Genomic DNA, 15,755 nt, shown 5'->3' on the forward strand with positions numbered 1-15,755 from the left:
AACCGTCTAAGGTATAATAACATTTTCAAATATTTTTGGACCAAATATTCCAAAATAACTTTCTTTATATTAAAGTGGCTTGCAACACTTCAATAATGAAATGATGTTTAGTATTTCCCTTGCATTTCTTGTAAACTTATTGTGGAAAAAGAATATTCAGAAATCTTAGAAAAAGCAAGAAACAAACTTTGTTAGTTAATATTTGCATAATATTTCCACCATGCATAATATTTAGTCAAGTTTCAAGCTATATAGTTTCTTTTGCCAGAAGGGCTTCAAAATTGACCAAAAAATGTTAGTAGACACCAGGTGAACCTTAAACCACTGAACGTTAACAAACTTCAACAATATAAACTCACCATCCTTCAGGGCAAACTCTTCAATATCTTGATTCAGTTTCTTGCACAAAGTTTGAGAACCTTTTAATCTACTCGATAACAATTCCAGTGCTTGCTTATCGTTGATAACATCAAATAGTAAATCCCAATGTTGGTTCTGCAAAAATACATGGGTTTGTGTGAATATATAACCCACAAAAAAGCTTACAACACAAATATCCAACTAATGTGTTAACTGGTTTAACAGTAAATGAACATTACATTAAACTCTAAAAGGCCAATAAAAATATTTTAAATATCCTAGACAATTTCTTCTTTTTTTTTTCACAGGAACAAACCTTGCAGGGGATCTCCCTATCCAAGGTGCCTCCACCCAGATTCTCTGCATCACAATCAAACTTGTCCGATACTTTCTCCACACAATCTTGCAACAAGGTGGTGACTACGGCAACCGTTTCCATGGCATCATCACAATCCTCTCCACACTCCGCTGTGACATCACAATCCCCACCATTGTTTTCTGTTTGAATCGTCAACATCCCAGCTTCCTTTATTTTCTCAAATGCTCGTCTCCACCGATTGTTCGGATTCAACATTTTGTTCTTCTGCATTGAGAAGAAGGGGTTGGTGGTTGCCATGGCAACTTCGAAGAGGACAAACCTCAATCGTTCCTTGATCGCGGAACACATTTCCTTGAAAGGCCTGAAGGAATAAAGCATAACTAAAAATGGAAAAATTTTTTTCCAAAACAAAATTTTAACCAAATATGATTACTTATCATATGACATGTATAGAGCAGTGCTTGTGCTACATCTAGGATACGCCTGTAGTTACTCCTCACTTTTTTGTCTTCTGGTGAGCGTGAATAACTTTGTTCTGGAAAGTTCGAACCGCCCTAAAAACTTGACCAATATTTTCAGGGACTTCACCACCAGGGGAATATTCGATGAAGGTCATTGCTGCGATTGCAAGGTCATGGTGTTTCAACAAACACGAGAGATAAAGTCGACCAACCTGCAATAGAAATTGTCTCAAGAGTCATTTTACCCGAGTATACTAAATCCAAACATGTATAAAAAAAACATGTATTGCTTTTTTAGTTGGTACTATTGTGAAACGAACATTTTGCAAATTACAAGACACAGTTAAGATTTTTCCATTGTGTTTTAGAGACAAATGAATGAACAGCGGGATAGCCAACGTACGCTCATTTTTACATAGATTACTCACTTTTTCAACAGGGTGATCAGAGCCATAATGAGGAGGAAGGTTGATTCCATGTTTGTTGTTGAACTTCTTCATCACTTGGAGGAAAATGTTGGCAGTGGAGGTAGAGGAGGGGTCGATTCCTTTGCATCCACTCGATATTTTGCTCAGGAATTCCTCAGTTTCAGGATTTAAACAAATTAACGATTGAAGATCCTGCTTCAAATTAGAGTTTTCTGAAATTGCAAAATCGGAATTTTAGTGTTAACTTTTACTAATGGATCCAAATCAACAGTCATAACTTGAAAATTGTGATTCAAACACTTATTGAAAAGATTCCCAAAATTTACAATATTAATTTCAAAATTTATCACAGAAAAAAGTAACACATAAATTTTAACATATTTATGAATATTTTCACCGGACAAATCCTTCACAGCACTGATGTTCATTAGATTTGATCTCTGTAGTCCATTCTGAAACAACTTTAATTCCGACCAATCTTTATCCAGAGGAGGTCTCTTGTTTAACTGCAAAAAAAAATATTCAAAAAAAATTATTTTCCCAATTATCACAAAGAAAAATTAGTTTTTTAAACATATTATGAAGGCAAATTTTTTTAAGCACTCTGGGATTCATATTGTTATTGGAGAATGGTGGCCAGTAGTGAAACCTCTTGGCAAAACTTACACATGGTGAAGAAGTGTAAGAAGCAACGAGCATTGCAACACAATGTTGCAAGTGGGATAAAACATCAAAGTGAGGCTGGTTCTTTTCTGATACGTAAACTCCTATAATTCTTCCATTTCCATCTGTACATGGAAAACACTAACTGTTGAGACTGAACAAATTTCAAATAAAAATGACATTGAATGACCTTCACCAACTGCAGGCTGCTCGAAGACTAGGTTGCCGATAACAACCCAGTTCTTGTCTTTTAGATTTTGTTCATAAACTTTTGGCAACTTCGAGACATCTTGGTCTGCAAAAGAAAAATATAAATTTGTTTTTCCCTTTGCAAAATCACTAAATAATAATGCCATGTTGTTTCAATTTTTCAATTTAAACAATCATGTGAGACCATTTCAAGACACAGTTAACACCAGACCTGTGTTATCCTTCATAGCAAATGCTGTTACTCCAGGCCATGATAAATCTCTTGTCACCAGATGGGAAGCAAACTGATGGGATTGGTTGATTTTGTCCAAACATAGAAATAGTTTTGTGAGATCACTCATGATCAACATTTCTTTGGTGATTTCGTGAAGCAAGTTGTTGCATTGAAGCAGAAGAAGTGACAAAATCTGTAAAAGGTGAACATGACAATCCCAATGTTAACTTTCCACAAAACTAATTTATTTTCATATTATTTATGGATCACAAGAAGGACATGACAATGAATGATTAAAAGTTGAAAAGGTGAAAGTCAGAGGAATTACTTAAATTAAAATTTCACAATTGTTTTCCAAAAGTTTTGAAATCAGATTTAAATTGAAAAAATAGAACTAAACTCTCGGTTATAAACTAGAGGGCAAGGAAAGTTGGGTTTAAAGCTCTAACAACTTACAAATTCAGGAAGAAGTTTTCCCACCACATCAGCTTTGAGCACATTAACCACTTGCAATTGTATGAGAGAGTCGCCTGTGACATGTGGCAACATGTCAGTTGCAACTGACGTGACAGCAGTGACATGTCGGCACATGATGCTGATATATTTCAGTACAATTTTCCTGCACGTCTGCAACAGAAAGTACACAGTTTATAAACATTTTCGTAAGAATTTTTTTGCACCATATTTAATCAATATAATTTTGTAATAAATGAAAAGTTAAACATGACTTCATGGTTTACTGTTGAATCATGCATTTAACCTCAGAAAGTACTTCAAAGTTAGTTTCCACCTGGGTTGTGAAACCATCTAAATAGTTGGAGAAGAGGAGTTTCTGGAAGCAGTTGAGAATTTGTAATGCAGATTCACTTTGTTGCGAACTTTCAGCGACATAATATTTCTTCGACTGCTTCCACATTTCAGAAAGTTTAGTGAGTTGACAGGTTGTGTGCCTGAATCAAAACAACAGCCTTAAGATCAATAGTTTAAACCCTAAATATATTTAGTTTCTGAATACAGATGAAGTTTTTGCTTAAGATAATGATTACTTGAGTCAAAAGAAAATCCTTTGTTTAAAATAGATTCCTAGACCAATAAAAACTATGCATTTGTATTTGGTAAAAACATAGTTGTGGATTTTTTGGTGGGAAAATATTTTAATGGTCTTAGTTACCATAAAATATTGTGAAAAGTTACTCTATAGCTCAGGATGAAAAAGATATCTACATACTCTTGAACAGATCCCATGAGCTGTTCGATTAAACGGATGAGGGAAACATTTTCTTCAGTTAAAAACTCCATTGAATCCATCTTTGATTGTTTGTCTGCTTTTTGTTTTTTGGTTTCTTTCCTGCTCGACTCTTTGCTCTGCAATAAATGCATGAACATAAAATTACTACTTTGACTGCTCATTCATATCAAATAATAATCGAAAGACAGTTTTGTTGTCAAGTAACCTCGGTCCACATCAATACCTTTTTTAAATAATCATCTTTCAACGAAGATTGAAGAAATAATTCCAAGTTGTTTCCAGAAAGTAAACTTTGAACCAACAACTCAGTCATGAATGCCTGGAAAAAATATATTTCCTAAATAACAGTAGTTTTAATTTAATGGTCTGCTCTTCTGGCACAATAAAAATGTAACTTTATTGACCGCAACAGAAACATTATGTCAGTGGTTTTTGTCGCTTTTTCATAATAAAAAGTTTTTAAACAAGAATTTAAGCTACAGTGAAAACAAGGCAGCCATCTAGTGGCTGACTTCACACAAACCTTTCCACTAGGTGTCATGCAAGGAGAATTGAGTAAATAAGACAAGACCGACGCTCTCTCCTCCACAGTGGGTAGAAGTAATCTCCAGCCAACTTGCAAACATTGTTGAGCTGCTTTCTGGATGGGGCTCGAAACACCTGGGATTTCAGTTAATTTAGTTCATAAATATAATATTTCTATAAATAACTTAAATCCTAATTATGCAACTTTTTGTGTATATTTCGTAAATTTTAAATACTATTGGTGGATTTTTTTGATCAATGTAGTTTAAATATAGATACAACCAACTTGTTTTATTTAAAATTGTGGTATTAACAACTATTGGTATGATACCTGACTTGGTGGCGAGGAAAACAATTTTCGACTTGATGTTCGAGATGGAATTCGTTTTTGTCTCATTCTCAAAACCTGTGATAAAAATATTGTTTATTAGACAAATGAACAATTACATATCATATAAACTGTTGAATTATAACTAAAATCATTTGCTTTCAAAAATGCAAAGTAGCTCGTTTAAAAAGAATAGTAAACTAAGTAAAAAATTGAAGTTGCACGATGAGTTTGTGAGACATTTAATGATGTCGTTATGCACAGATCACTTTGTTCTTAATTTCTACGGTTTCCTTTGAAATGTTTTAATTTAAAACACATAGAAATTTGACAAACCTGTTGTTTCACACGAGAGTTGAGCACATACTTGGAGTTGAACAAGCTGAATACAAGAAATCACAAACGATTCCTTTTCTTGCAATGATGGCCACAACTGGTCAGAGTTGCTACAAGCCTGGAAGGAAAATTAAAAATTATTGTTCACAAAAGCTTTAACATCACACAAGCTTTATGTTCCAAAAATGTTTTTTTTACCTTGTAAGTCAGAATTTCCAAGTATTTAAAGGTTTTTGCAGAAAGATCAACAGTGAATGGGATTCTGGAAGGTATTTTAAGTTCACAGTTCTTCTCTTTGTACAAAACGAAACAGTGAGTATTTCCAACTGTAATTCCTACAACATAATTTCCTCATTATTTAGATGCCCAAAATTTTACATAATTATACATAAAAATTTATACAGTGGTGAAAGTTTAATGCAACAGACATAAATGTTTAATGGAACAAAAACAGTAACCTTTATAAATTTTGTCTCTTAAATCAATAATGCACTGCTGGTCTCTTGGTGCTGAATTGTTTAAAAGATCCTCAAGAGAGTTCCAGTATTGAACCTGACAAAATCATGTTACTAAGCAGGTTGCAACCATTCTAGCCATAATACAGCTCAACATAAATGTTTAAAATGTCCATTCAATGAGGAAAAATATACAAATCAGATTAAATAAACGAAGCTTTCTGAAGAAATTGAAAATGGTCTCGAAAATTGTTCTTTTTTTGAATTTCTTTTTTGACTTTTTGAAATTCCATTTTAATAAAAAGCTTTGCAGAAAATGAAAAATAAAATCTGTCCACACTTACGTGTCATTCTAATCAACCATTTAAGTAATCAAATTTTTTAAAGCTAAAAATCACTTCATCCAAATTTTGGCAAACCTTTTGGTCATTGGTGACAACAAAAATTTTTGCTCCTGAAGATGTGACATCGACGACACCCTCGATGTCGATCAGTTTCGGAAACAAAATGTTTTGATCAAACTCATATGAAAGAGGATCTTTTCCAAGGCTTGTTTTCAGCCCTGAAGAAACCAATAGAAATACAAAACACTGATCCAACCAGTAACATATTTTCTGTCCCAACAATATACGCAAAGATTGGACGCAAGAACATCAATTTATTTTTAATTTCAAGTATACCACATGCTCAGTAATGACTATTTCCTATCTTTGCTTCATTCAATCCACAGAACAACCAGAATTTCAACTTACCCCAAGCGTAAAGTTTTCCGTTCTCAGCAACAGCGAGTGAGACGTGCTCCCCAGCATGAACTTTTACAATCCTGCAATCCTTCAAAGCCTCCACCAGCATGGGTTTACGCTTGCTCTCTGTATGACCAAGACCCAGGGTTCTATGGTCGCCATCCCCCCAACCAAACACCAGCCCAGTGTCGGTGATGGCCAGTGTATGAGCGTCAAGAGTCCCACATGACACGGAGACAATATGAAGTCGTTCCAAAGAGGAAACTCGCTTTGGTGTAAATTGGTCGTCGCTGTTGTTGTGTCCGAGGCGACCAAAGTTGCCGCAACCCCAAGTGTAGAGTTCACCTGGAAAACCGGGTTATATAAAGATAAAAATTACATGAAAACAATTCAAAAAGTAATTTTCAGTGGGGCATGATGGACACACAGACACACATGGAGTAATGTTATGAATATATTGACTTGATCAATCCAACATGCATCCGGCATCCGGATATTTGCTTTTAAATTATTCAAAGACAAAAATATGGTAAACAAACAGTTTAATTTTTCCAGGTCATTTTCACTGATAGTTCTAACTTTCTGGGGCAAATTGAGTAAAAGCTTTTATCAGGGAAAAAATTGGCACCAGTACAAAAAAGTTATGTGCAAATCTCAACTAAAAAGTGAAATTAGGTGTTTCCGTTCCCACCTTTATCAGTAACTGCCGCACTGTAGTTGCTTCCACAAGCAACATCCACAACAACCTTCTCACATGAACGACCGAACGAAGGGATTGCTCTCAGCCTCCAACATGCATTGGAGTCGCCCATACCTAGACAGCCACCTTCATTGTTTCCAATCGAAAATACCCGACCTATACAAATACATAAAATCTGTTAAGTTCAACGAACAGTAGGACTTTATTACACAACACAGTTAAAGCAATGAATGTTGCAACAAAAGTGTGTGCACAAGATAATTTAATAATCATTAAAAAAGTCATATTATCGTGGGTAAAAAGAAAATTTGTTTACATACATCAATACTCTACAATATCACAACAAGCCCAATTCTTTACAAATATTAGCAATGCATTTAAAAAAATACCCTTTGAGACATTTCATGTAAAGAACACTTGGTTAACAGAGGCAAATTTAACAAACTACAAATAAAGATAAAAAACTTCCCACCTTTTGTTGTGAGTGCGAGTAGATGTAATCCATCGGGGTGGAAAGCAATCTTGGAGAATATTTCCCCGGTACTAAGAGGGTCATCTTGTCGTACAGTTTCAGGTTCTTCAGTATTTCCAGCACGCAGAAGTTTCCCATCTTCCGTAAGTAGAATACTGTGTTTGTTGCAAGATGCAACTTGCTTTATGTTCAAACCCTTCAGGTCGCTCAACCTTCGAGTAAACTGCTCGGTAATGTGGCTGAAGATCTGCAGAACACATGGTAGAAACTGAGTTAAACTTACCAAGACACAAATAGAATTACTATATTTTTTTATTATTTTGTCATGTTTTAATGGAAACTTTTAATCTTGAAATAATTAAACATTGTCACATAAAATATCCACCAATAGATCAAGTCAAGCAATATCAAATCTGCAAACCAACAGACCATACACTAAATATGCAGCAATTAGGTTTTACAAGGCACTTACTTTAGTTACCGCATTACCATCTTTCGATGTGGAATCATCATGTTTTTCTTGTTTTCTAAACGTGTTGAAAACATCATTTGACAATTTCCCCAACTGTGTCATCAGCATTACAGCTGCCTGTCTCATATCTGGACATAAAACAAGTTTTACAAAAACATTGATACATGGACTATTAGGACTTGAAATTACATAGAAGTTGGATTAAACATAATAGTCAGTTGAAAAAAATACTAATTATTCATTTAAACCTATTTGGATGTTTTCCTTTCTTGAATCACATGAAGTTCCCAGCGAAGGAAGTGACATTTGTCCGCATTCTGTGTTTGGAAGAAAAGTTGAAATTTCAACGTTTGAAAGTCGGTGTAGGAATGAAAGTGGGGGGTTTGATCCATTGCTCTCCTTCCTGTTGGCAAAATTAAAACTTTTATTTAGCAAAAATGTTCTGGCAAATTATGCAGAATGTAAGATCTCTTGTATAATCGAACATAGCGACCGCATAAAGTCCATGGTAAGATTTTAAACCTGTTATCTGGAAGTTGTCGTTGTGACTCCCAGATGTTGAGGAGAAAGACGACAGCATCGAGCAAACATGATAACTTCCCTCGTTGCAAACACAACTCGAGCAATAAATTGAGCGCAAGAAGTTGGTCATGGGCGGGGACGTCTAACGACGAGGTTGAAGAACCTCCAGTACTGTTACTGGAAATAAATAATATTTTATGTCAGAAGGTTCTTTATCATGTTAAACGTATGAATGCTAATGCATGGGAAGATAGTTCATAAAAAAACTGCAGAACTGGAGAAATTCACCTTCATTAAAACAAAATAATTCAGCTCACCTGTTGGCGATCGATCGAAGAAACTTTTCACTCCGTTCCATGACTTCCAACCAAGCAGTTGGAACTAAATCTTCATGGAATAACGAACCAACTGGTAACTCATGAAAAGCATCAAGTGTGTCCTATCCAACATACAACATTTTTGTTCTAACCAAGCATTGTTCACAGATTCACAAAAAAATATAAGCCCAAAATATGATTTGCATTTCTTGTCTTACCAGTGACAAATTTAAGTACATGACAATTTATTCAAGTTTGTAATGGTGTTTCACCAACCATATGGCTTTTTTCATGTCTACGTTTATTTTTTGCCAGAAGAACTTAAAAACTATGCCTGGAAGTAACAGCAGCAAAAAACTATAATATAAATTATTGCAGATCAACAACCTGCAGAATTTCAGTGCAAAGATCAGTGTCTTCCCCAAGTCTCCACATCTTCCTGAGAAACATGAACGCGAATGAAAGCGTGAACCGACTTCCGACGTGGGCAAGGCGATCCAGCACAGTATTGGTCGGGTTTGTTTGTGGCTCTGATGCATTGTTGGCAGCACTAGAAAAATGTTCATACAAAAAAATCAATGCCTGGTTTAAGTGAGCTGCACACAGGGCCATTGTTTTGACCTATAAGGTCTCACCAGTGCAGTTTGGTCACTGTTGAACACTAAAACAATGCCAGGATTGTTGCATTGCAAAATTTAATTTTTCATCAAAAATACTACATACATAACTCATGTATTGATTTAGCCTTTTATTTACCACTGTATATGCGTATGTTTATTAAACCAATACTTCTTAATGCAAGAAAATTGGTTCATAAGATGATATAGAGCTAGATCAGTATAAACAATATTGGCACAAAAGCTTGCTGCAATATTTAAAATAAACTATCATCACAGTTGAGACTACTTCATTCAAAAAACACTGCAAACCTGTTTTCTGTAGATTTTGAATCTTCAGCTGCGTTTAACTTTTCATCAGATTTGAAACCATCTTCAATAGCTTTTCGATAGGCGATGGCAACTGCTTTATTTCTATATGCGAGAATGTACAACTGTTTGGTGATGAGAGCAATGGACGGAGATGTTAGTCCACATTTATGGGAGAAATCATGTTGTTCACTTTGAAGATCCAAAATTCGTTGCTCCAATTCATGTTTTTCTGCAATAAAGCAACATAACAAACTTGTTGACATTTTGTGATGAGGAAGGTGAAATTTCAGTAAATCACAAAGAAACTACATATATTAATTCTGGTTGCAGGCAGATATTGTCATCTAAAATTATGAAAACCAGTCAATATGTCAAACAAATCAACGATAGACCGAAAGGTATTACAAAGCGGAATTATGTATGCCTGTTGGTCTATCAGCCAGCCCAGTGCCATAGTCACCAGCTGCACTGATGAGAACAATTTACAGGTCGAAACAACATGTGGTACACTTGTCTATAATTAATAATTTCATGTAACTAGATAGAGTGAGTCTTCTCTAACACTGATGATGAACACAGTAGTGTTGGAAACGTCTGCTTTGGCATGAGTACTAGCTTTAGATAGTGTATAAACAAGATAGACTAAAAATCAATGGCTAACCCATATCATGACGCTGATATTAAGACAATGATCAGCTGAGGGGTAGATTCTGCAACAATCAAGACTTGTCTGACCCAGAAACAAATTACTCACCAGGCAATTTTCCCCATTTCCATGCTTTATATGAAAAGTTTTCTTGTATTGGAACATTTGAGTTTTGTTTAATAATTCCATCTGCAATCATTTCATCAAAAGTATCCTCACAGAAATCTTCACTCTGCATATCCTAAACATCACATCGTATTTTTAATTTAATTTTGATGCAAAATTGCAGCATTCAGACAGAACTATGAATGCTATTTATGTTAAATAACCCAATCACAATTACAATCCCTCTTGCAGAGCAAGAATCATTGACTTAAACAAAACTGTTACATTATTTTACCTGGAAAGTGAAAGAAATCCATTTGGCTTGAGGAGTTTGACGACTGAAATAACAATTAGTCAAATCTGCTTCAGACATTCTTGCATATAGTTGACAATTGCAGAAGATTTGGATAACCTACATTTTTTTACAAAAATTTGGCGAACCTTTGATAAAAAATAAAGAGTTGCCGATGATAATATAAGAGCAAATTGCAGAATAATAACACACCAAAGTTATATCGTCTTCAAAGCCAAGTTTGCCACAAACATTATATAGTTATCAAATCATTTACGTTACACCACATTTATAGGGCAAATACTATGCTAGTACAGCTGCATTGTCTTTTTTTGACCTTGTAACAGTAATAGTCTACAAACATCAACAATTCATGCCTTCTCTTGGGTAAACGTTGCAAATAAACCTTGGAAAATCATACTTGGTATTTTTTACTTCAATTTTAAAAAATCGTGTCTAAATTTTCAAGAAAAGAACAAAAACTTTGCAAAATTTCTGATATTTGCTTCGCGTTTATACAAAGTTTACGTTTTTACGGTTGGTTGATTTATTCGAGTTTTTCCGTAATTTACTTTTCGCTCATCCGGAACAACAAAAACACAAAAAGATGACCAAAAAATCAAACAGATGTTCACCTTTACATTTTAGTGAGGATCTCAGCATTACTATCCAGTTTTCTAATATCGTTTGGCTTTAAATCTATATATTGTACAACCAGAACCTATCACTTGAATGCTAAACAAAACCCACATTAAAAACCCATTTATTAAAAAGTGATTGTGTTACTTGGTATTGATCAGTCCATTTAAAACCGAAGCATTTGGTACAAGTAAAGTACAAAAAGCAAACAGTTAATTAAAACTTTAAACAGTTTTAAATTTATTAACAGTTTCCATGATTTAACCAAACACAAATAACTACTAACAAACTGCACAACGAGAATAAACAGGATGACAGATTGATATTGTTGGAACTACTAGTGGTTTTCATATTGAGGTAGTTAGCAAGAGACCACGGAAAATCAGTAAAGAATCCGTCAATCCCAATTTCCATGAACAACTCGTATTCCCTGTAAGGATCCGCACCGTAATCCCAGGCTAAGTAGGAATATTCATTGCGGAAAGTGTACGGATGAACCTGAGACAATAACATGAAATTAATCGTCGCAGAAAGAAGATTTCAATATCGGTTGACATGTAGGCGTAAAATATGTTTGAGGAATAAAATGTAAGACCGACATTTTGACGGAAAAATTTGCAGGAAAAAGTTTCGTTTAGTCTTTAATCGATTTAATGAAATTGGTTTGTAAAGATTTTGTCACAGCTTTAATTTATATCTTTACGTGTCACAAAACTATTTTATTCACAGAAGTCCCCCCCCCCCACGTGATTTAAAAAACTAGCAACAGTATTTCAACCACTAGAGGACAGTAGTAAGCACGTACCTTAAGACCGTAAGCGTGAATCCTATCAACAAAGTCTGTCTTCTCCAGTATATTACCATTCACCACACGGACAATGGTGTTCTTACTGGGTCCGACACCGTAACAGTACACAGACAGTTGACCAAGGAACTCATCGGATAAAGCAACGCTTGTCAGATAAATTAGCGGCAGGTCAGTTTTGGGGGCCAAGTACTGCAAACTGGTGGGATAGAATGACTGAATAAAACATGGCGCGTTAGCTCCTTGGTATCCGTGCTTGGTGAGAGATTCAAGCAAGATGTCCTCGAAAGTTGTGGTGTGATTCCTAGTGGTGAGGATGTTGTTCAGGAAGGGCGAACTCTTTGTTTCTGGGTAAATCCCGATCGTGCGCGGATTCGAAGAGTTTTTCGCTACAGCGACGTACTCGTCGAATGAAGCCAAGGGGAATACCCCGTTGTAGGACTGGTCGCGACGGGAATTTTGCTGCACCTGTTAAAATTCGAGAACGCATGTTTGGTCAAACACATAAGAGGGCAAAATTAAACAACGATAAATAGATGGGATGAATTCTGGTGTTGAAAAATACGATATTGTCACTAACTATGAACGCTTCTGTAAATAATAACAGGTAAACGTTTAAACTTTAAACACGATCATCCACTAAGAACAAATGAACAAAGCTCTGGCGTCCCTTATAATTTGAGGTCATTTCAATTCTAGTTCTTCTTGTGGTTTAAATAAATTAAGTGCGAAACAAACAACAACAAACTAATTATGCGGTTATTGTGCCTGCCTGTGTGCTGTAAGGCCCCAAAATGAAAAAAATCCAAATACATTAATAATGAGTGCAAAGATTTACAAAAAAATCAGATTAGACGCAAATACTTTTCCCAATGTTTTAATTTCTTCCAGTGTGAAGTCAACCGTGAAGTAATCGGTGACACGTGACCCGTCAACCATGTAAGTTCGGACACGATCGTTAAACTCCGGATGAAGATGAACGTCAGAGGTGGAATTAATGGAAACATCGTGGGAACAAATCAACTTCAAATCCTGTAACAAGGTTTTGTTGAATGGAGATTTCTAATATGTTGGTTGGCAGCAAGAAAAATAACGTTTATATTTTTGTGTAAGCTGCACAAAAAAGCCCCCGTGTCACAATAATCATATGATAAGTAAAGACCTTGTAGGTCGAAACAGTGGCCATCTGTATGCAGCTTACACAATTCATAATATTGTTAGCTCTGCTTTGTTCATATAGTTTTGTCTTCAACAACGTTTGAAAAGTCAGAATTTGGGCCACAAACCCACGAAAGTTATCACATAACATATATAATCTCCACAATACACCACCAGAAGCTTTCGATGACAAAACAAGTCTGACACACATATCCTATGAGGAAGTTATCTACGGTGAAATTTCATCCGGTTCTTAAAAAACGCCTGCTTTCTTTACAGGGTGTATTGATGGAATCCGATCCATGTTTTTTACGACTCCATTTAGTTTCTGTGGCTTGGCAAGCAGCCGAACGAGCCGCCAATTCGATTGGAGTGTTTTGAAAAACAAAGCAAATCGCGGCGTTTTAATTGCTATATCACAAAGCAATCGCCGGTTGGGAAATCCGGTTGCCAAGCAAGTGTCGAACGACGCGATGGAATTAAAAAAAGGCCGTTTTATTTCTCAATATTCCACACAAACATTTTACACCGATCTCACCGCTGACCTTGGTAAGTACCACGTCACACTCGATGACGTCAGCACCTTGTTGTATTGCTAGCTGATAAGCCTCCACTGTGTGTTCGGGTCGCATTCCTGTCAGCAAACCGAGATAACAACGTCGATAATCCAACAAATATGAATAAATATTGGAGGCCGAGAAATATTTTGTTTTATTTCAGGTTCTCTCATGCGATTACACAACTGGCTCTCAAATTACTTTATTCCTCTACATCCCGCATCGACAAGGATGTGAAATTATTTAAAGACAGTTTGGAATAATAAATGTGTTGGGTCGTAATAACTGCGTTTAAAAAATGTCGAATAAACACCTACAAAGCACATTGTTTGAACTTTAAATCTCAAAGTAATTTATTCAAAGCTGTTTTGGGAGCAAAAAAATCTATAAAAAATTATCTTATTTAAAGAAAATGCCAAAAATCTAAGCTGGTATTTATGTATCACTGAGTCCTTATAATTGAACAATGTTCTACCATAACATCTTACGTTACTCTGCACAGGAACACTGAACAAATGTAACAACTTCTACCTGAACTTCCGCGATGTGCAACCACCAAGGGTCGGTTTGTTGGCAAACCTTCTATCACCGTTTCTTGCACAGTGGCCGAAACCATGAGACTGATGATGAAAGCGAACACTAAAAAATCTTGGATAAAATGTATCAGTCCTGTGACAATGAAGTGCACGTTTCTGGTCTTGGCACTTTTAAAAAAGACTGATTTTAATTTTTCTAAAAATACGAGTGTTCGCGAATTCCTTTGCTTCGTTATGTGTAAAAAGTTTACATTTGATAACTTAGTCTTTTCAACAGATGCCAAGACCAGAAAAGTGTAGTTCGGTGAAAGAACTGTACATATAGAATTATGGACATAAAACTTCTTAGTTTCCACGAAAAGTTAACCGGAGTGTCAAGGTTTAATTTGCCATTCTGGACAAAAAAGGGTTTGTGAACCAAACACGTTAATATGAGTTCATTCAAAAGATTTCGCCTTCATTAAAACACATCAAAGACAAAACTTATTTTAAAGCAATAATTCCACCAACTCCAAAACCACAGCAGTAAATATAACAATTTAATAAAACTGCACTCACCGAACATATTTTTCCGGATCCTTGTCTGTCTGGCGAGGCAACTTGTACAACCTCTGCACTGCTGTGAGGTACGCGCTTCACAATGCAGCTCTCCTGTGGACGAGGGACGAAAAAGGCGGCTCTTAAACCGAGTTTCCTGCATGGGCCACTGGGGCAGGCGAACATTCGAGTAAACTTCATGTTTATGACTCGCGGCAATAGGGGTTGTTTGTGAAACAATATTTACTCAGTATGTGTCTGTAGGGTTGACATTTGGTGAGTAATTAACATGTGAAGCGTGTGTGTGTGTACGACCCACATTTATATATTGAGCAGTAAAGGACTTTGTGAATGGTGCAATGAAATATCGCTGTCAGAAAACGAAACGATCGACTCGATATTAAGTAAACAGCACCTATGTAAGTTTTGATAAATGGAGAAACTGATGATGCCGTTTTAGGCGAAATATATTTTTCTCTCAATAAATCGATCTGAGCTGTCTACAGATCGCTGTTTTGGGATTTTAATACAGCACCTATGTATAATCAATAATATCCAAACACGAAACTCTAGGACATATTTCATCAATAAACTTGAAATAAGTGAAGGAATGAATGAATGAACAATTATTACAATTATTACCTCTTTTATAATTCACTCCGCCAGTTAACCCAATATTGATTAGGAATCTGCAAGTCCAGGCACGTGCCAGAGGTAAATATACATGCCAAGTGATTTACGAGTTCATACCTCAATACTGTCTCAATAAAACTAATT

The 15,755-nt window shown here is 35.6% G+C and overlaps 2 protein-coding genes across 2 annotated transcripts in view; both read right to left on the minus strand.

The window, feature by feature from the left end:
- Positions 1–10,892, minus strand: part of LOC145912484 (E3 ubiquitin-protein ligase HERC2-like) — a 34,330-nt gene extending 23,438 nt beyond the window's left edge. Inside the window, exons 1-29 of the mRNA XM_082999960.1 lie at positions 10,750–10,892; positions 10,458–10,590; positions 9,704–9,932; positions 9,162–9,324; positions 8,775–8,896; positions 8,458–8,634; positions 8,184–8,338; positions 7,936–8,063; positions 7,464–7,710; positions 6,983–7,147; positions 6,301–6,636; positions 5,968–6,110; positions 5,552–5,645; positions 5,292–5,428; positions 5,094–5,211; positions 4,761–4,835; positions 4,428–4,564; positions 4,128–4,223; positions 3,884–4,020; positions 3,446–3,605; positions 3,112–3,282; positions 2,653–2,848; positions 2,422–2,526; positions 2,235–2,356; positions 1,966–2,074; positions 1,569–1,780; positions 1,180–1,352; positions 677–1,040; positions 360–495 (exon numbers count right to left, since the gene is read on the minus strand). Of these exons, the coding sequence (XP_082856086.1) occupies positions 360–495; positions 677–1,040; positions 1,180–1,352; positions 1,569–1,780; positions 1,966–2,074; positions 2,235–2,356; positions 2,422–2,526; positions 2,653–2,848; positions 3,112–3,282; positions 3,446–3,605; positions 3,884–4,020; positions 4,128–4,223; positions 4,428–4,564; positions 4,761–4,835; positions 5,094–5,211; positions 5,292–5,428; positions 5,552–5,645; positions 5,968–6,110; positions 6,301–6,636; positions 6,983–7,147; positions 7,464–7,710; positions 7,936–8,063; positions 8,184–8,338; positions 8,458–8,634; positions 8,775–8,896; positions 9,162–9,324; positions 9,704–9,932; positions 10,458–10,590; positions 10,750–10,827 (4,618 nt within the window). The 5' untranslated portion in view covers positions 10,828–10,892. The remainder of the gene's footprint in view (positions 1–359; positions 496–676; positions 1,041–1,179; positions 1,353–1,568; positions 1,781–1,965; positions 2,075–2,234; positions 2,357–2,421; positions 2,527–2,652; positions 2,849–3,111; positions 3,283–3,445; positions 3,606–3,883; positions 4,021–4,127; positions 4,224–4,427; positions 4,565–4,760; positions 4,836–5,093; positions 5,212–5,291; positions 5,429–5,551; positions 5,646–5,967; positions 6,111–6,300; positions 6,637–6,982; positions 7,148–7,463; positions 7,711–7,935; positions 8,064–8,183; positions 8,339–8,457; positions 8,635–8,774; positions 8,897–9,161; positions 9,325–9,703; positions 9,933–10,457; positions 10,591–10,749) is intronic.
- A 736-nt stretch (positions 10,893–11,628) lies between these two features.
- Positions 11,629–15,051, minus strand: LOC145910686 (uncharacterized). The gene is made up of 6 exons (XM_082997877.1): positions 15,000–15,051; positions 14,437–14,544; positions 13,894–13,982; positions 13,055–13,222; positions 12,191–12,658; positions 11,629–11,883 (listed from the first exon to the last, which is right to left on the minus strand). The coding sequence occupies exons 1-6, from the start codon at positions 15,004–15,006 to the stop codon at positions 11,629–11,631; spliced, it is 1,095 nt and encodes a 364-aa protein (XP_082854003.1). The 5' UTR covers positions 15,007–15,051.
- Between the last annotated feature and the right edge of the window lie 704 nt (positions 15,052–15,755).

The sequence above is a fragment of the Ascidia mentula genome, chromosome 8, assembly GCF_947561715.1.
Source record: "Ascidia mentula chromosome 8, kaAscMent1.1, whole genome shotgun sequence".
In the NCBI taxonomy this organism is placed as follows: Eukaryota; Metazoa; Chordata; class Ascidiacea; order Phlebobranchia; family Ascidiidae; genus Ascidia; species Ascidia mentula.